Below are 20,101 nucleotides of genomic sequence, written 5' to 3'. Positions count from 1 at the left end.
TAGAATAAATTATAATCTTTTCCCATCCATTGAGCAACGCCTAACTTAATGCAGCTCAGCTGGTGAATTATAAGAAATACAGTACATCTGCAAATATGAGGCTATATTAATTAAGCTTCATGATCCTATCTCAATAAAGGCTAACAGCATATACAGCCAGAGAGCTGCCGAGATCATTACTGAAAACCAGGTGCTGTTTATGGAGGAAGGTTATTTCCCAAATAACAAGTAAGCATACTGTACACAGAGCTGCTTAATTACTGCGTCGGTAAGCATGGCGACTCACAGATAGTTATTTGCCTGTGGCACATAAACAATTACTTTGCAAGAAGGTGCAAATCACTTTTAATTGAATTCATTTTATGTTTTGCATCACTTTAATGCGGCTCTTGCAGTTTGTCTCATTGGGACTACAGCACACTTTACTAATGAACATTATATTATATGAGGATACAGAGCAAGGTGTAATGGCAGTCATACCACAAAGGAGTAGAGTTGCGAGGAGCGAGCCCTGAGCTCTGGTCTGCACTCTGCAACGCACAGCTGGACCGGACCTGGTCTACTGTCGGCAGGAGCTGCATCCATCTCACATACAATCCTACAAAAGACACACAAGAATTCATTAACGTCACTGTAGATAATAATAATGAAAAGCAACAACAAAAAACACAAGCTATTTGTAAGATTTCCGCTGGACTGTGGTGAGAACTCAATCTTTCTTTAAAAAAAAAAAAAATAAAGTTATATGTTTAAATGCTTCAGCGAAGTTGAGAGAAAGTAATCAAAACACTTCTCAGCTTGATATCGATTTATCGTCCACTCTGAATGCAATCTTCTTTTGTTGTCTCACTCATTTCATTACGTGACACATCCAGACATCGACCAGGACCCCCTCCCTTAGATGACAGTCTTTAAATGAAACCAGTGCTCCTCCTCCCTTGGCACTCCAATACACCCAGCACTGAGCGAAGACAATTTCCCACCAACATCCCGGCCCCCCGACAGCGCTGGTGCTCTGCCAGCGTGGCACGTCTAACGTAAATCACGCAGCGGGGATCAATACAGGCGCTGCAGGTGACTAGATCAAATTACATAATAAAATGAGGACGTCTATTGATCAGTGGTGCCAGGGAGTAGTAAAGCACAAGACGCAATCACAGTGCGCAAAGAGATTATAGAATATGTGGCGCAGGCAGATGGCAGGGGCAGAAGCACAGCAGACGTACTGTTTCTCCAGCGCTGATCATATGAATTACAACAAATGACTCGGAGAGCTTTGTTGGATGAAGTATGTGGAAGAGAGTGGCTAAAGGAGGATTTACTCACTGACATAAGTGATATTTTCTTCTTACAATGCCTCGGAGAAACAGACACTCACTTCTTTCCCCACCTGAAGGCCTACTATACCGGTCCTTTGTGTAACGGCGTATTTATTACGGGAATATGTTTGGCTTTTCAAAACTGCAAATCTTGTCGGTGTCCATCAAGAAGCCTGCTCATTCAGTATAAGCCGAGGGTTACTTTTAAACTGAATTCCTACTAATGAGGACTCAATATGGCTGCTATAAAAATACAGCAGAGTAGTATCAGCCCTCAGAAAAATGTACTTTCTGACTGCTGGAAAACACAAAAGTTGAGACTTTTTCTTCAAAGCAGGAGTGGCTTTCACACACTCTTCTGAAGTAGCGCCATAAAAGACACATAAATATGTATGCTTTTCCCCCGTTTTTTGTCCAATGCAGGCCATCCTGGGGACTGAATTAAGAGTCAAAACAAACGGCAACAGTCAGATAAGGATAAGGACATGCATATAATGAACCTACAGCCAATATGACACCGAAAGGCTCTGAATAAAAGTCCAGCTCAGAATATTATTACAAAGACTCCAACTCCATCGAAGTTAGACTAAAGGGGTCATAGGTTACTTTTTTAATTTCGCTCAGTCTTTTTTTTTCTTTTTCTTTTTTTTCTTTTTTTTTTTACATGCCATATAAATGAATTCCCTAGCTTGTCCCCAATTGGATTAAAGTGCTGTCAGATCAGTGCACTCCTGACAAATTGTCCCCTAAAGCCAAGAGGCACATAGTGAATTTTAATTACAACTGCCGAGTAAAGAGCTAGGAACCACAGACATACTGTAAGTCACCCACACTGCTCATTCTTTTTCAAATACCACCAAACCTGGAAAACATCCCAATTTAATTATCAAGTTCACCAGTAAGTTAAATGGCAACTATACAAGCACATGTATGTGTGTGACATGTGTATTGTAACAGCACCATAAGACTGAATGTGTGTAAGTTACAGCAATGGTGCAGTGCTAAGCTGTTCCCTTTCTGAGGGCAGAAGTAGGCCAAAGACAGAATTAGGGTTAAAGGCTCCTCTGAGAGCCATGTCTGTGATAGCTTTTGAGCGTGTGTGTGTGTGTGTGTGTGTGTGTGTATGTGTGTGTGTGTGTGTGAGTGTACGTGGGTACGTAAGTGTAAGGGTGCCAGCTGTGCCTCAATGCGCAGCAATACATTTAAAACTTTACACTGTACTCCAACTAACTCCGAGTCCGTGGAAGAAGGAGACATTCTTCCTAACTGAAATCAGCTAGGTTGATTATTTCGGAGCATCTGTCAAAAATATTACTTCAACATTTTGATAGGAATATGTGATGCCTGTGGTACCGAATAATGGGTTCACAGTGGCCATGTTGTACTACACATATATCTTTATACATATTTTATTTTTCTATTTTCTCTTTCCTCATGATGTAATGATTTTGCACGGTGTAATTATTTAACCTATAGTCGCTGCATAATGAGTATTTTCTGTGCTCATCCATCAAACACTAAAATAGGATTAGATTTTTCATAAAGAATTGCATTTCCTTCACTAATGACGCTCAATACCGAATTGGACCTAATCCAAATGGTTCAGGGTAAAGCATCCGCACAATGTGTGTGTGTGTGTGTGTGTGTGTGTGTGTGTGTGTGTGTGTGTGTCCTTGCCTTTCCCTTGCGGGGTCTACATCTCCTGGGGAGGTTAAACAACCATAAGGCACTGGGTTTCTTACTCTACACACGTCTGTGTGTGTCTAGCTAAGGGGGAGATGGGCAAGTTGTGAAGCATGGGCAACGTTTCATTAGTTCAGGGTGAACGGGACAGGCTTTAACGTGATGTATGCGCAGCATGGGACAATTAGGAAGGTAAACACAAGTAAACACACACAGCTGTTGTGGGATTGTTGCTGACTACATGCGCTACAAAGGGAGAGAGAACTGGGCTAGTGTGCTGCAGGGCGAGAACAGCAATGTCAGGGCCAAGACTGTCTGGACCTGCTCCAGTCTTCATTAAAGCAGAGGTGAAGCAGAGGAAACAGCTTTTCATTAAAAAACACATATATTTACCAGAGTTTGTTAGCTTTTGCACTCCATCCATAACATATCCAAACCCCAGTCTGAGTGTTAATGACTGATTTAATGTATGTTTATCTTATAGCTCTGTATCGGGGGATTGTTGTTTCCATGATGCTGTTTAATCAACCTTAAATAAAAAAAATAAACATAACATAACAGCATTCTTTTTGCAGCAGAAAGCTAAGGTTTCTGTCTTTCACGTCATTACGTTAGGCGCTCGTGATGACCTTATCACGCTACGTGACGTCCGGTCCAAAACCGCGAGACACCATTTCTATTGCAAATGAAACTACCAAAACACCTTTACACTCAAAAACAAAAAAAAAGAGTTCTAATAACTTCTGGAGTATTAAGAAATATTTTGTTCGTATTTCTTTATTTAGGAATCTTTTGTATCAAAATGTTTGGTGTGTTTATTTAGTCAAATTTGATAAAAACGCATGTATATTTTTTTTAATTTTTATTTATTTATGACAATTTCAATGCTATTATTAGTTATTGTGGTTTAGTGACTTACATAACCTTTAAGCTTAGGTTGTACTGATTTTAGGGCTATCAAACATTTGAAGATACTTTGAAGAATGACATCACAATAAGCAAAAATACCAATGTAGGAACCGGCAGACCATTTCTATTGCAGAGTTTAAAGGGTTAATACTCGTTTAAAAATGTCCATGCTGCATTGTTAACAATATATGGCTTTCAGTTAACTTAAAAGAAGTCTTTAAGCATTAGTTGCATTGTGTGTAGTTTTCAATCAGCATATGACTAATAACAACAGTTTTAAAATAGCGTGCTTGTGGTTGTCTTGTTCGTGTGACTTACTGTTCAGCGATGATGTAGCCTTCCTCTACAGGGGTACACCTGACCCCTGCCACCTCCACGTTTTCAACCATGTCTGAGAAGGCCAGACCAAGGTTCATGCCATGGATGGTCACCCGTGTGCCTCCCTCTGGAGGTCCAGCCACTGGAGTCACCTACAGGACATACGGTAAAAAGCCAAAGTCAGCGAGAACGGTTTGAGGATGCTTTTGGTGAAAAATGGAAAGATGTTTTCTCTTCATTTCTGGACCCGTCTTGAAATCATAAATGGGCCCAAGTTTCCACGGATGCTCAAGGCTAAATATGCTCTTACGGTCCAGGTGGCTGTAAAAGCAATTAAGCGCACTCCCCACGCCTGCATCCACAGAACAACATGCCATGAGTCATTGTGCCGAGAGCGTGCTCTAATCACAACAGTAGCTAATGGCACGCGTCTTGTAGCTCTTCCTGTTGGCATCCCATTCATTCCTAAATATGGCATCCCATTCACACACACACCATCACACACTGAGACCACACTTTTAAACTACTTTAACAACTCTTTCCTTTAGAACAGAGATCTTCAACATGGGGTGCTCAGAGTTACTACGGGGGTAAAAGTAGTTGTTTAATACGTTTCTTTTATACATTTAAAAAACATATGGCTGATAATATAAATGAACATGAATCCAGCACATTATTAGCAATTAGCTAGCTATTAGCTATTAGCAATGTATCACAGCATATTCCTGAAAAACAACACAATATTTATGACAGCCTAAAGGTAAAGTTGCCACTATGGTAGCCTTCCACATGTATGAATGTTTAACATTAAAACATGATGTTTTGTACAATATATATGAATATCCACCCATCCATTTTCATCCATCCGGTTTAATATGCAACTAAGCAAAATATTTTATACACAAGGAGGTCCGTGCTCCATCACTCTTTCAGCTAAGGGGTCCTCTTTGGCTTAAAAAACAATGAAGACCCCAGCTTTAGAACATATAATGGTAAATCCGATAAAATCACACCTTAAAAAAATGTGATGGATTGTTAACATTCTGGTTAGGCTCCTGCTCAGAATCTATTATTTTGTTGCATGGATGATAAATCTAACATGGGGCCATATTAATGCTTAGTTCAGATCACCTACTCATAAAATACAATATGGCTGCCCAGCATGCCCTTGGCACAGGGTGGCAGACAGCCTTCAGTGCTGCAGAGCCCTGTAGAGGCTCCGACCTGGCCATCATCCAGCCCTCTAAACAAGAGAGGAGAAGAGGAGGAGGAGGAGGAGGAGGAGGAGGAGGAGGAGGAGGAGGAGGAAAGAAAAGAGTATGAGTAGGGAGAGAGAAAAAAAGAGGAAGGAGATAAAGAAAATCCAAGAGAGTAGACAATAGTGTTTTGGTGGACAGAGAAGTAAAAGTAGAGATAAAGGAGACTAAGAAAGAGGAGGGCAGTGGGGAGGAGATGACTGTCACTTTGCTGTGTGGAGCTGTGAGTGCTATGTACACAATCAATATGCTATTACTGGCCATGCAAGCAGAAAGACAAAAAACCAAGAGTCAGTTGTGCCCGCTTACTGAGCCGCAAAGCGCCACGTGACGGCGACCCTTGGAGTGCTGTTGTACGCCCCTCCGACACCCACTAGGGCATTGCGGCTTCCCTTTGGGACGGCGGCTTTGTAATCTAGATTCAGTGGACATTAATTGCTCTGGATGTAAAGTAAGTGTGTCACTGCACCGCCTGAGGGGTCTGAATACATGAATCTTTTAGCACTGCTTGGGCATGCAGGGTATGGGGGGGCGGGGGGGGGGACATAACGGCTAAATATATCCATGTCAGGCGATGGCAGCAGCTATTCGAGTAGACTTAGTGATGGTTACATAAGCAATGTAGGGGCCTGAGAGAGAGGAGAGAGGGCATAGGAGACTGAGAGAGAGAGAGAGAGAGAGAGAGAGAGAGAGAGAGAGAGAGGCAAAAATTAGAGAGTAGAGAAAAGAGATTGGAAGAAAGAAGAGGGCAGAGAAAATGGGATGAGCAGCAGAGGGAATGTGGATGCCACTCTGTTCAGTCCTATCAGCCGTGATGGCTGACAGGTGAGGCAGAGATGGTGACAGGACAGCAGTGCTGTATCACAGATGGGCATGCTAAAAGCTTGGGAGACCTCCTCCTTCTACCCTTGGAGCTGAAATGGAACCCTTCCCACGGTGGACCAAGCACAGGAAGACAGTCTAATCCATGCATGAAACCCATTTGACTGAGCTCCCCATTGGCAGACAGTCAGAGTCTTGATTCATCAGCAGATCATAGAAAAACCACCACCACTTTAAAGACTCACGCTGCCACCGATGTCTCCAGGCTGGGAGGCGTGAGAGAAGTGCTGCTCTTTGTCTCTGTGTCGTCTGTATTTCTTACACAAACAAAGGAACAAAATCTTAAAAAAAAGGAGCCTCCTTGTACATGAGGCTGTGGTTTTATTGCCTGTAAACCAGATCCTAATGACCTTTTTTTGGTTTTTTTTTAGAACAGAGGAATCTCAGTGCAGTCATGTACTGAAGATAATCTTTAGAAGGGTGGAGTTTGTCTATACATTTCAACAGCCTCTTCTCTGTTCTTTCTGTTGCTTTCGGTCTCTCATCACGCCGTCTCCCTCAGGCTAGGTGACACATCCTCCTCCTCTAAGCCCCACCAGCGTGCTTGTTTGTCTTAACATACAGACCTTTTAGAGGGAAGAGGAAGAGGAAACCTCATTGGACATGCATGCACACCCTGCCGCCCTTTTCCTCCCCCTTATTCCCACCCAGTGCTGCCATGCCATGCTCCCTGTGTAATCCTTTTAGGAGCAGTGCTGCTGCCCGCCTGGCATAGTCACACTGTCAATAGAGGGTAATTCCTAACAAACAGCCAGTCAGCTTGCACATCGCACTATCCCGCTCTCTCTCTTGCGCTTTCTGTAGCATAATCTATTTTTTTCCAGCTTAGGGAATCAGAGCATTGGCCACTTAGCACCACTACTTCCTTAGACATTCTGCAGGGTTTTGGCATCAACCATAGAAAGACTAAAGAGGGGTATGATGACCTAAATTGTGAAGCAGGCCATAATAACGTGTCTCCTTTGAGGAGATAATCTGCTAGTTTGAGCAAATGGAAAAACTGCGGAGAAATGGCCTTCAATGTGAGCAGCCTGGGGAAGTCTGTCAGTGTGGTGTTGACTTATTCAGCTGAAGTAATGGTGGGGAAAGATGTCCTGATGCAGCCAAGGCTAAACTCAATACATACAGCAGAGAGCAATACAGGTGCCTTCGGGGCTATGCAAGCCTGGCGTGTCACTGTAACAACAGTAGCTGACCGAGCCGAATGGCACAAGACAACTCAGAGCTAATAATGTTTTATCACTCCATTCAACGTAAAATGTACATCAGCATTTTTAATGTATATTTCTTTATGACCAACCTTCAACATACACATTTATTACAACTGAATCATTGAAGCTCTACATAGTAGATTCCATTATTTTTTAAATGAATTAAGCCCTTGATACAATTTAAAAAGGAGCTTGCAGCTAATCTCTTTGTCTTTGGACTCTGCTCAGGCTAATTCCGAGCATGTCGCATTTAATTGTGAGTAGCATTTAACGGGCATGATAAAACCCCAGTGATCACTTGTTCCCTAACAAACTACATCCTAAATACTTTATGGGGCCTTAAATGTCTTGTAGTCAGCCAAGAGATACGGGGCGTGATGAAAATGAGTTTTTAGTGCGTAAAGAGGAGAAAAGAAGAGACAGAATGATGGGATAACAAGTGTATTTATGGATGATTGAGCTTTCCTCAGTGAGTATACTGATGCTGTGTGTTTAAACAGACTACTTTTACTTATCTTGTGTAGATGTGTGCTAGCATTATACTACATGTTGTCTGGCTAAAGACTCACTTTACTGTCCAACATGTTTTTCCTCCTATTGACTGGTTTAATGAAGGGTAGCACGCAGTACAGCAACTCTCTTAGATTTACAGCGGTGAGAGTTCAGTTGTACTATGATACTGACTGACAGGCCCACAATCCCTCTGGTGGCCAAATATCAACAATAAGCTTGCATACACCCTGTGAGGGAGAAAGAAAGAGAGGAATCCAATATTTTTTTCTATCCTAAGGCAACAGCAAGATGTTTATATTCGCTGTCACTAGGACGCAGGGAAGCATCTTTGCTACACTGTAAACTCGTACAGAAGCCATGGCCAAAGCCTATTGAGGAGATGCCTTTCATATGCCCATCTAACTCCCAGCTTCAATTGATGTCGTTCCCTCTGCTGTTAGCCGGGGCTTACATCTCTTCAATATTAATGGCCCAGGGTGGGAGGCACCATGGCACTTAATAGAAACGTTAATTATTCACAAGGCCTATCTTGTGGTAGGCACATCTACTAATGTGCTAGTATGTATACAAATCAGCTCATGATGGGGGCTTTGGTGCATACATTAAAAACCAAATTATTTAATAAATTCAGCCCACCAGGGGATGTCTGCTTGTTAAAGAAACTGTAATCACTGAGAGACGAAAAGGGGGTGGGGCGGGCACAAACGAACGGCGCCTTCATCGGCAGTAAGCTGGAGGAATACTGGCGTGTCTGTGTGCATGTGAAGTACGCGCTCATGCGCATCGTCTAAATTAATGCAGAGTTGGTTTTGCCACCTACAGTTGTAAACAGACATGAGTTCAGACAGCCCACAGGGGCTCTATTTCCCCCTCCCCCCATCGTTCTTCCCACCTTTCCTTGGTTCAGTTCCCCTGCTCCGTCTTTTGTTCTCTGTTGCCTCTCTTCACCATACTCAAACCCTTCAAACTCTCCTTGCTCTTTCACAATTGTAACTTTATCCATCTCCTGAACGTAAAGGTAAAGACTCACCCTGCAGCACTCTGAATCTGTGATTTATCATGAGTCAGTCAGGCATTACTTTACTAGATTTCTATGTAAATAACTTTTTTTGGAATACCCTCTTTTCTCAGAATGCCTATTGACAGCTCCCCCGCAAACTTAAACTTGTTGCATCGATCCTTGGCATACACTCTGTATGTATTGGAAAGAGCTTTGGCAATATGTTTTTTCCACTCAAGGTGCCATCTCAGAAGCTCAGAATATAACGCCTTGCAGCTGCTGTAGATGGACAAATGGTGTGTCTTTGCCTTCGATATATGATGGATTTCTGCCTGACTACTGACCATGAGCAAGTCTGTAAGCCCTTATTCTGACAAACCGACACATGAACCTGATGTTCCAGACAGCTCTCCTGGAAATATCTTGAGGTGGTAGCTTGTCAGCTAAAACAGGCCAGCAGTAATGATCGATAAACTACTGAACAACAGAAGGATCCAATAATTTAACGTATACCGTACCTACAGCTGCTTAATGTTTGACTGTATTCTTCCTCATATTGTTCATTTCATACTTCTGCTTTGCCATTTTCCACACCGGCACCATCACATACTCTCCTCCCAGTGTTACAAATGTAAAGCTCTTGCTGAATATCAGGTAAATCGTCCATTTTCTTCCTGCTTTTAATGCTTGCAGAGTAACAGATGAAGTTCTTGGCTTGTGGTGGCCTTGGTAATCATATACTGTGATCATAACACTAATGAAAACACAGAGGGGAATGAGGTACGTCCCACTGGATGGCAATGAGCATGTGCCACAGAATGACAGACTCAAAGAATAATGGAGTTACACGAGAGCATAATGTAATTCGCCAGGATGAGTCGGAGATAGTGATTCAGAGAGACACACACTGGGAGGGAAGAAGACCCAGAGAGAGAGAGAGAGAGAGAGAGAGAGAGAGAGAGAGAGAGAGAGAGGAATACAGACAGACAGAAACAGGGATAGCGATAGAGAGGCAGAGTTAAAAAAAAAAAGTTAGGATGGCTTTCTTCTTTTTCTGTCTTATCTGCATACAGTATAGCAAATCAATTAACCAAGTGGTTAACTTCACTTTTTAATTGGCTGGAGTTAGATGTGAATATGCGGCGGAGGAATGAGAGGCCAAATTAATCAATGTGGAGGTAGAGGGGTCTGCTGGGTTAACCACAATGCACTGGTGCATTACCAGGCCTAATTAAATAGTATGTCCTCCTGGCCTGACTCCCCTCTGACAGCCAACCCACCAACGGGGATGAGAATGTGGCCAGAGCGAGCAAAGGCCTACTTATGGGAAAACAAATAAGCACTTCCAGGTCATGGCCCCGACGTTGCTGAGGTGGAGGGCATCCGAACATTGGCTTGGTTGGTTGCAATGTCTGAGAAGACTCAGCGAGTGCGAGGAAACAGAGAACCACACATACAACTCCTTGTTGTCTTTATGAACAGTAATATATTAAAAAAAGAACTATAACTGTTAGATAGCTACAATAGGAATAACTACTTACTTAGTAAGTAGTGTTGTGTTTCTTTTGTTTGTGTGGTTCTTTTATATGGTTCCCTTTTTAACTTTGGTGCCAAAGTTACTTTCAAAGAGCTGGAATAACCTTGTGAAAAGACAAAATACATTAAAATATATGAGGAGGCATCTGCGCATACTGCACAAAGAGAAGGCAGATGTCAAAGAGACAGACCTGTAAAGCTGAATATCTCTGGCCCTGTGTGTGTGTATGTGTGTGTGTGTGTGTGTGTGTGTGTGTGTCAGAGCCCCTCGGGAAACCCTGAAGGTGAGAAGAACTCTCACATGAATGCGCATCTGTGAGCATAACCCACACAGCCATACAGGTAAATACACAATCATACACATAAACAAAGTGGAGCATATGCTGTTTGTGCTCTTGATCAAAAACAAACAACAAATGCTCTTAGAAAAAGACATACAAGACGACAAGACAGGAAGACACCCGACACCGTACATTGACACATCTGCAGGTATTAGTTGAACACAGCACTCTGAGAAGCTTATTTAAGGCTTATTCCCATTCTTCCTGGGTCCAAAGGAAAACAGAGCACAGTGGCAAAGCTGTGTCAATACCTCTCAAAGCAAATCGGACATTTCATTGTCAAGAGTCCTACCCATCTCTTAACAAGACATTTTGTATAGCTGTTTCACAAAATCGAGCATGCCAGTATCAAGTGTAATCTAGGGTTTACTGCTATAGTGGTTATGACGGGCTTTAAATAATACAAAGCAAGTCTTTAGCTAAGTAATAGCATCACCACTGTCACCAATGACAACGTCTTATCAAGCTGTTACAAGTACGGGTGGGATTGGGAATCACAGGGAACCTCTGTTAGAAAACAACACAATTCCGCAGCACAACTTTTTCAGTCTGTGAATTAAAATGACACAATCATAGAGCAACTATGGGTCCTAACTTTGGACTTTAACTGTGCCTGGGGCATCTGTTATTTTCCTCAAACTGCTGTCTGCCATCCCATTGAAAACCTCTTCCTCTTCGGTTAACTTATGTCCAAATTTCCCTCATTCATGTGTTAAGCGCCACCTCGAGGAGCCATGAAGTAGTGACGCTGGGAGCAGGGAAATCTATTCAGAGCGCCTTATTTCATTTATTAAAATGTCGATATTTGGCACCAGCGTATCGATTCTCGTATAGCACAACGGACAGCTATATATTACCGTGTCGATACTTTTGTCCCACCCCTAGTTACAAGATGTCATAGCTGTCAGCTTTTGAATTGCAAGTAAAGTCCTACAATATCAGCCGAGTGCCTCGTGATCCTCTACAACGAGATGCAGCGACGTAGTAGATGATTCTTGCACATTGATTGGATGTGTGTGGGCAGGAAGGACAGACAGACAGAGGATTATGGGTACTGACCTCAGTGATGCGTGGGTTGGTGCACTTGACATTCTTACTGGACAGGTTTAGCCAGCGGGTGGTGTAAGGATTGATGGGAGGGCAGTGGTGCAGCAGGGTACACCTTCCCTCTCCACTGCACCAGCCGCACTGGAACTTCCTCTCTGCCTTCAGACATGTGCCACAGCTGTCCCGCTGGGCTGCACACTTGTACAGGTGCACTGTGGGATACGGGAGGCAGAATGGATATACAGTGAACACACAACAACTGAGAAACCTACACTTGTCTTTGGAATGTATTTTTTTATTTAAAGAAAAGAGACAGCAGGTCTGCTGTGAGTGAAATATCCCGCCAGGCTATCTGTTCTGTGTTTCTATCTACAATAATAAATTTTTTTATTTTTATATACTCACACTATACTTGAATGCAGAGAGATTAGGAAAAAAATGATGAAGGGTGTTAGATTTATCCATCTTCATCCTGCTTGCCAGCACATGGTGACAACAGCATCTCATGTTCTTACCTTGGATATTCTCCGGGTTATCGATAATGAAGTTGCCGTTCCACACCACCGAGAAATCCACAGGCAGCTCACTGATTTTCATTCCCTCGTACAGATACTAGAGGCCGAGGATAGCGAGAAAGAGAGATGGGAGAAGAGAAAAGAACAGAGACAAAAAGAGAGGAGGATTTCAATGGGCGGTTTGGGAATTGAAATCCCCACGAGCCCTTGTAGATGCAGCACTATGTCCTTCCAAAGTTACCCCCAAGTTTCGTCATCTCATCATCAGAGCTGACAAAGTGAGAAGCCACGAGGAATCGGACAGCTGAGCAGAAGCTTGAGCTTCCCTTCTGGCCTTTGGATATGCTGTCCTTTACTGCCTCATATGCCCTTAATTCCAGCCTGACTTTCATTTTGCAAGTGTGGGTGTGTGTGGGCGAGAGAGAGAGTGAGACTGAGGGGGGAGAGTAAGTGTGTATGTGTGTGCTTCCTCTGGGAATATACTACAGAAGTCCGTTTGTGCTTGACTCCAGGGCTGAGCCACACTGCAGTCTTCTCCAGTGTAATTACCGAGGCTGCATCTACTGTGTCTCCGCTAACTAAATAACACACACATGTACACAAACACACAAATACAAACACACACCCACAAACTGTGGCAATGTGGTATGGCACTCGTCTTCTACAGAAAGCACTACAATCCCAACCATAATTACCAATGTGCAGTATATTTTTTCTGTATATAGAATGTACAATGTGTACTCAAATAACTACAAAAAACACACTGTTATGATATCAGAAGTTATGTGGTTGGTTTTAGTAGGGGTCAGAACTGATGACATATGACACATGAGTGGGCATGTTGGTGTGAAGCTGATTTAACCCAGCCCAAGCAGCGGGTGGGGAAGGATTCGTTGAGAGAGCAACCATCTTCAGACGAGAACTGAAACAGCGGCTGGGTGAATCAGTTTAACACAGCACAACCCCTCAGGTAGAAAAGTATACACTCATCCAGGCCAGTTTAGGTCTCACTCTCACGTTAAATGCATCACGCAGGGAGAGGAGACAATCCTGTTAAAGCGTAACTCTCGCCAAAATGCAACCTAGGGTCTTTTTGTGAATGTACCCGAGTCAAACTTTCGTTTAAAAGCATATTTAGGACGGAAGCGTCACTTTTAAGATTTACCGTATTCTCGTTTTTCGGTCAAATGGCCTTTGGAATGGGAGTGCTAGGGGCACTTTTATGCTAGCCTCAAAATAGCTATTTTTAAAACACTAAGAAGGCTCGACCCAACATGAAACTTTGCTCGAAGTATCACCAGGGGGTCTACATATGAACGCAAACATTGAGAACATTGTTTGTGTACCCAGAGTTTACTAAAAAGAAAGGTTTTGAGCAACTCACTGTAGCTGTTGTTCTTCCGGTCGCCGTCCATCGAGCCAGTCAGAAATAGTCGAGGGAGGAGAGTAAAGATGGAAAGCTCCTAAAGTTTAGTTCCATATAAATGCACGGATAATTTGTTGTTTTGTCATCAGTGAAACACAATATTGACCTTGTAGTTCAAAAAGGAGCCTCATATAAGAATGACATTTCCTCCTATGGATTCCGTTCATTCGCATTCGGAGATTGCCTATTTTGGACTGGGAAAATGGCGGATAGCGTAAACAACTGCTAACGTGAGTTGCTCAAAACCTTTCTTTTTAGTAAACTCTGTGTACACAAACAATGTTCTCAATGCTTGCGTTCGTGTGTAGAGCCCCTGGTGATACTTCGAGCAAAGTTTCATGTTGTGTCGAGCCTTCTTAGTGTTTTAAAAATAGCTATTTTGAGGCTAGCATAAAAGTGCCCCTAGCACTCCCATTGAAAAGGCCATTTGACTGAAAAACGTGAATACGGTAAATCTTAAAATTGACGCTTCCGTCCTAAATATGCTTTTAAACGAAAGTTTGATTCGGGTACATTCACAAAAAGACCCTAGGTTGCATTTTGGCGAGAGTTACGCTTTAATGTTACATGCTACGTTAGCCTTTAGTAGCTGTAATTCTTTGTTATACCAGGCCAGGTTAGCTTAGCCTTGTAACACACACACACACACACACACACACACACACACACACACACGCAAACAAATCATGCATCACCAGTTACACCTCATCTGGCACAATGTGGGCAGGCGTCCCCCCCGACCTACCGAGCTGTTCTGGCACTGCACGCTGGAGCTATTGAAGCGGAGGGCGGTGACTCTGTGGCTGACACCCTGGATGTGGAGGACGCACTCGTAACCTCGCTGGCCAGACTGGGGCTGGGGCAGGTTCCTGGCCTTCAGGGTGATAGGCTTCACCTCCCCCGCTGGGATCAGAATCTCCTCAGAGCGCACCAGCTGCGGACAGTCCTGGAGGACAGGGCAGGAAGTGTTAAGGAAAAACTCAGGAGCAGCACAACTCATTTCACACACGTGAAGAATGTTCAGGAAACTTCGATGACTTACACGGGAGCATTTAATGAACACTCCACTGAGCAGACAATTAAGCAGGCAGTACAGTTTAACCACGATGTGTTATTTTGCAGTGCCGTCCAAACTCTCTCAAGTTCCTGTCCTACTGAAGGTGTATTTAAACTCATGCTGGAGGCGTTACATTTAGCTGAACCTTTGAGGTGAATAAAGATATTTTAGGCACCTAAACATAGATGCTTAAGCCTAGTTCAGCCTATCGCTCTCTCTGGGAAGTAGGCAAAAGTGTTGCTGGCCCACCGACCTCCAAAAGAAGACTGAAACAAAACATTCCCTTATCATACAGCTGTCTACACTCCTTGAATCTGCATAGAGACAACCCTAATTATACATGAACAGATGTGGTTATTAGAGACTGGCCAAATATTCTCGTCCCCTGACCTGTAGCCTATGAATGACCTGAGATTGTCTAAGATTTCCCTTTTTCTCATCATATCACAACATGGTGTTTCTGGAAATTCCACCACAGGAAGCATACAGTAGTCAGTGCCAACGAAACAGAAAAAAATAAAATGGCGGGTTTTTTTTGGTGTTTAGGTGATTATGAAGTGTGATGAGTGCAGCTGAAATGGAAATGCATCGAAAGAATTTCAAAGTGACTCCTGTGACCTAGGAGAGCTCTGAGCTGAAGTCTGAGCGTTGAATGACTCATTATTAAGAGAGGAATTTTTAAACTGCTCGGTTGGTGAAGAGAATGATTAAATCAGTGCTTAACAAACAAGGCAGCAATTTTGAGGTCAACTCTGTTATCAAAATGATGTGAAAGCAACATTTGCACCAAGACAAACTATCACAGCAGCAACACACACTGATGTTTTGGTCTTGGTGGCCTTAAGCCTTTCACTTCCATAAATCTTGAGTCGTCTCTGATCTTAGACATGACATCATATACTGATCCCATACCTTTCAAACACTACTGCTATATGCTTTTGGTGCTTGGAGACAGGGCGAGGCCGGCCTTTATTTATAATACTGACATGGAGTAAAGCATCTGATTTAATTAATAAAGTGGTGTGCGAGTTCCACTGCAAATATGTATCAATTAAAAGACTGAAGGAGTGATCCCTTCTGTGATGTCGCCTGTAGATCCACATGTCCTGTAACACCAAAAAGAGCAATACAAACACTTTGTTGTCCTTTGGTACAAGTAAATGAGTTTATGGAAGTAAGATAAAAACACACATAACAGCCCGCCAAGCAAATACCCAAGAACTATCTATTTGCATAGCCAGAGACACATGGAAAGCAACATACACAAACAGGCATAATTCAAGCACTTTGTATCTAGCGCATATGATTGATTAGGTCAGAGTGATCCTGTGTCATTGTTAAGACACGCTAAGCTCAATAACTCCAGAGATAATAGAGTGTTAATTGCCACTGAAAAGAACAAGAGCCCCGAATGAGAAACGCCAATTCAGAAATAGAAGAGCTTAGATGGCTGTCTTTCTGAAGACATGCCCCGAGGCCGACACAGAGCTGGAACACAGAGCAGGATGCAGGCAGAAGGAAACAGAGAAAGATGGATAGTGCAGGAGAGAGAAAGAGAGGAAAGAAAGAGAAACCTGTGCTAGCAAAGCTTGCTTATATGCATGTGTGCGCTTGTGCACGTGTGTGTTCCACCAACCTCTGAGGCGTTGACTCGTCCCTCCTGGAAGGAACAGCTGGAGGGGTCATGGGTACACAAGTTGCGGTACTTGCACCAGTGGCAGCGGAAGGCACTGTTCACACATGACAGACACCTGCATGGAGACAGACAGACAGACAGACAGACAGACAGACAGACACACACACACACACACACACACACACGAGAGTCAGAAAAAAAGCAGTGCAGTCAAGGAAAGTGGGGGAAGTGCCACAGAGGAAATGAGTTCAGATCCCAAGTGGGCACCTGCTGTTGTTGTGCCCTTGTAGTTGGCACAGTACCTAATATCTGCTGGGCCAAGTTCTCCCTGCATATATTTTCCACTGCCATATATTCATACCGCGTGTCATGTGTGAACGGTAGGCTCCATATTAGCTGTCGTAGCCTGAATCAGATGGAGGAAGAGAGACAGAGAGTGTGGAGGAACGTTGAGTAATGAGGACAAATAAGACATTGGCGCAGCTTGATCCTGCAATTACCATTAGCCCAGCATTGTTGGAGTGTTGCTGTAATTAACAGCTGTTAGGTGTGTGTGTTAGCATTTCTGCATGTACAATATGTAAGTGTGTATGTGTCACTATAGGGGTATATACTGTACTGCCAGCGGTGGAAGAAGTATTCAGGTCCCTTCCTACTGTAAAAGCATCAATACCATAATGCAAAAATACTCCATTACAAGTAAAAATCCTGCATTCATGCCTATGTATTATTACTAGCAAGTGACCTAAGAATACTACTTCAGTACATGTGAGTAAATAACTGTGTACTGGTTACATGGACAAATGGATGGAGGATGAGCAAATGCAAGTAGAGCCGTAATTTTAATCGACTAGTTGTCAACTATTAAATTAACTGCTAACTTTTGATAGTCGTTTAATCGGTTTGAGACAAAATTATCTGACTCCAGCTTCTTAAATATTAATATTTTCTAGTTTCTTCACTCCTCTGTGACAGTAAACTGAATATTTTTTAAATTGCGGACAAAACAAGACGTTTGAGGACGTCATCTTGGGCTTTTGGCTAGCGATGAGATAAGATCAAGTACAAGTACAAGTACTTACATTTGGGTAATTGCCGATACAGAGTACCGATACGAGTACTAAATAATCCCTCTGGGGTCCGAGGGTGTTTTCAGACGCACAGATGATTTTTGGCCTTCTCTGATATTGTTGTCAATTAGAACAAAGCAGTATTATAAGTACCATGCCTTTTTTCTATTCAAAGCTCAGTGCCTGGGCCCTGACATTTCCCCGGGCTAGTGTCAATAAAAAAAGAAATCATAAAATTCCTAATATCAAAGTACTGAGTGAAGTTTAGAAAGAATGAAGAACAAAGTCTGATGACTTCATTCACGTGCATATTAAGTAGCCATGTGGATTTACCGCTCCAGCGGAGAGAATGGGTTGTTTACGCCAGCAGCAATTCACAAGATTTTGTCCAAATTTAAAGACTTGTGGCAAACTATAACAGTTAAAACAGTTAAGACTATACACCGAGAGCTTTTGTTTCAGCTTGGTTGTGAAAAAAATCGCTATTTATAGAGTAGCACTGTGTGGTTGTTAAAACAGCGCTGTGTAGAAACCGCATGCAGACAGAGCAGATTGAAATATCGCTTTTTTTCACGTTTATGCCCGTTAAGCTGATGAGAGACATTAGGCTAACACCACTACTCCAAATATCAGTGGTGAAGTTTACGGGCAACAGGCTGCTGATGTGCTTTTTCACAAAGCAGCTTTGGAAACACGGTTTCTGTGATGTGGTGACGGCTGGGAATCTCTCGGCTCCAGTACACTGAGAAGACGTCAAAACCCACTATCATTAACGCCTGACAATAGCTGGTCGGCAAGTACAATCATGCATTGGGCAAGAGCCTAGATATTTTTTCACAGCCAAAAATCTCCAAACGGCTGGCATTGCTCCTCTTCCGTCGCCTATAAAGGCTTGACGGAGGTATAGGCGATTAATCGAGAAAACAACTGACAGACTAATCGACAATGAAAATAATCGTTAGTTGCAGCCCTAAACGCAAGCATGGACAAGAAAAACGGGAAGGAGTCAGTAAAAGCCTGAGGCTACAAGACGTGATTATCTCTCTATGTTGCCATAGCAAAGAATAGATTGTGATGGCATTTACTACACTATGTATTCATGGGCAGTTGTTCGTAGAGCGTATTGTAGTCACACTTGGCTCTCCCTCTCTCTTTCTCTCTCTCTTAAAAAAAAGGTTGAGTTATGCACACTTGCTTATTGTGAAGTTTTCATCGCTGCAAAAGCATGGGAGGGATTCAGAAGATTCAGAAGAAAAGGGCTGATTCACCTTCTGGCAAATAGAGTGTACAGTGTGTGTGTGTGTGTGTGTGTGTGTGTGTGTGTGTAAGAGGGAGAGAAAGCAAGAGCACGAGTTGGCATCAGAGCGTGCAAGGGAGAGCGTATGGCCTTTTCAAGTGTATGCATCCTTCTTTGTGTGTGTGTGTGTGTGTGTGTGTGTGTGTGTGTGTGTGTGTGTGTGTGTGAGCGAGAGATGCAGAATAACAAAGGACACAGCGGCTACAACATTTTGTGTTAATGTCGAGGAGATGGTGAAAGGGTGATAATATGACATGCTACGATTCCTGCACCCCTGCTAGCGTCAGTGTGATATCCCTTCTCTCCATTCAGTGATTCTCCCAAGTCGGCAAGGACTTTGGATCGAGCACAAAAAGAATCTGCCACACTGGAATGAAGCGAGCAATTGCAAACGCACCGCCAACACTGAGATCTCCAATCCAGGGATTCAATTCAACATCACTCGATCAGGGACAGACATGGCATGAAAACGAGCATGAAATCCCTACTGAAGACCTGTTAGGCAAAAAGCTGCGTGTTTTGTACCGCAGCGCGTCTGCGAAGAAGGCTTCATTAGCTCAACAGCACAGAAACTTCCTGTTACGGTGCTCAGGGAGCAGTCAGCTATCAGATTACATTAGTCTTTACAGGGGATATTTTTAGGGGGACTGGGGCCGGCTAAGGTTTAAGGACAAATTGTAACTAATTCCCAGAGCATTGATCCGGTGGTTTATGGGCAGCAGGTCTGGGTCTGGCATTGTTTTTGTAAATGAAAAAGAAATGAATTGGCTCTGAGAGAGATACTCACAGTTGGTGGACGCTGCAGTTGTAGAATTTGACCTCTGTGCTGATAAGCATCTGACCAGTCTCCTTAGAGTTAAGCCTCAGCTCGACGCCTGACCAATCTGAGAGAGGAAAGGAGGAGGAGATCGTTTATTGTATGCACTATTTTGCATAGTTGTAAACAGCAGAGATCACAAAATCGTGTGCTAATTAGTTACAGGATAAAGGTATAGGAGCTCTAGAAAGGTAGCATTTCTTCCATGGTACTGTATATATGCAATGCAAATTAAGAGAAACATTTCCTTTGAATATATATTTACATA

General features: G+C 43.0%; 1 protein-coding gene across 1 annotated transcript in view; it reads right to left on the bottom strand.

The window, feature by feature from the left end:
• Positions 1 to 20,101, bottom strand: part of plxna2 (plexin A2) — a 209,552-nt gene that overhangs the window by 58,040 nt on the left and 131,411 nt on the right. The window contains exons 8-14 of the mRNA XM_031290478.2: positions 19,804 to 19,900; positions 16,650 to 16,764; positions 14,702 to 14,902; positions 12,531 to 12,627; positions 12,028 to 12,227; positions 4,230 to 4,381; positions 481 to 598 (exon numbers count right to left, since the gene is read on the bottom strand). Of these exons, the coding sequence (XP_031146338.1) occupies positions 481 to 598; positions 4,230 to 4,381; positions 12,028 to 12,227; positions 12,531 to 12,627; positions 14,702 to 14,902; positions 16,650 to 16,764; positions 19,804 to 19,900 (980 nt within the window). The remainder of the gene's footprint in view (positions 1 to 480; positions 599 to 4,229; positions 4,382 to 12,027; positions 12,228 to 12,530; positions 12,628 to 14,701; positions 14,903 to 16,649; positions 16,765 to 19,803; positions 19,901 to 20,101) is intronic.

The sequence above is a fragment of the Sander lucioperca genome, chromosome 12 (genome assembly GCF_008315115.2).
Source record: "Sander lucioperca isolate FBNREF2018 chromosome 12, SLUC_FBN_1.2, whole genome shotgun sequence".
In the NCBI taxonomy this organism is placed as follows: domain Eukaryota; kingdom Metazoa; phylum Chordata; class Actinopteri; order Perciformes; family Percidae; genus Sander; species Sander lucioperca.
Note: the sequence above shows the minus strand (reverse complement) of the source record. Positions and strands in the feature narration are given on the sequence as shown.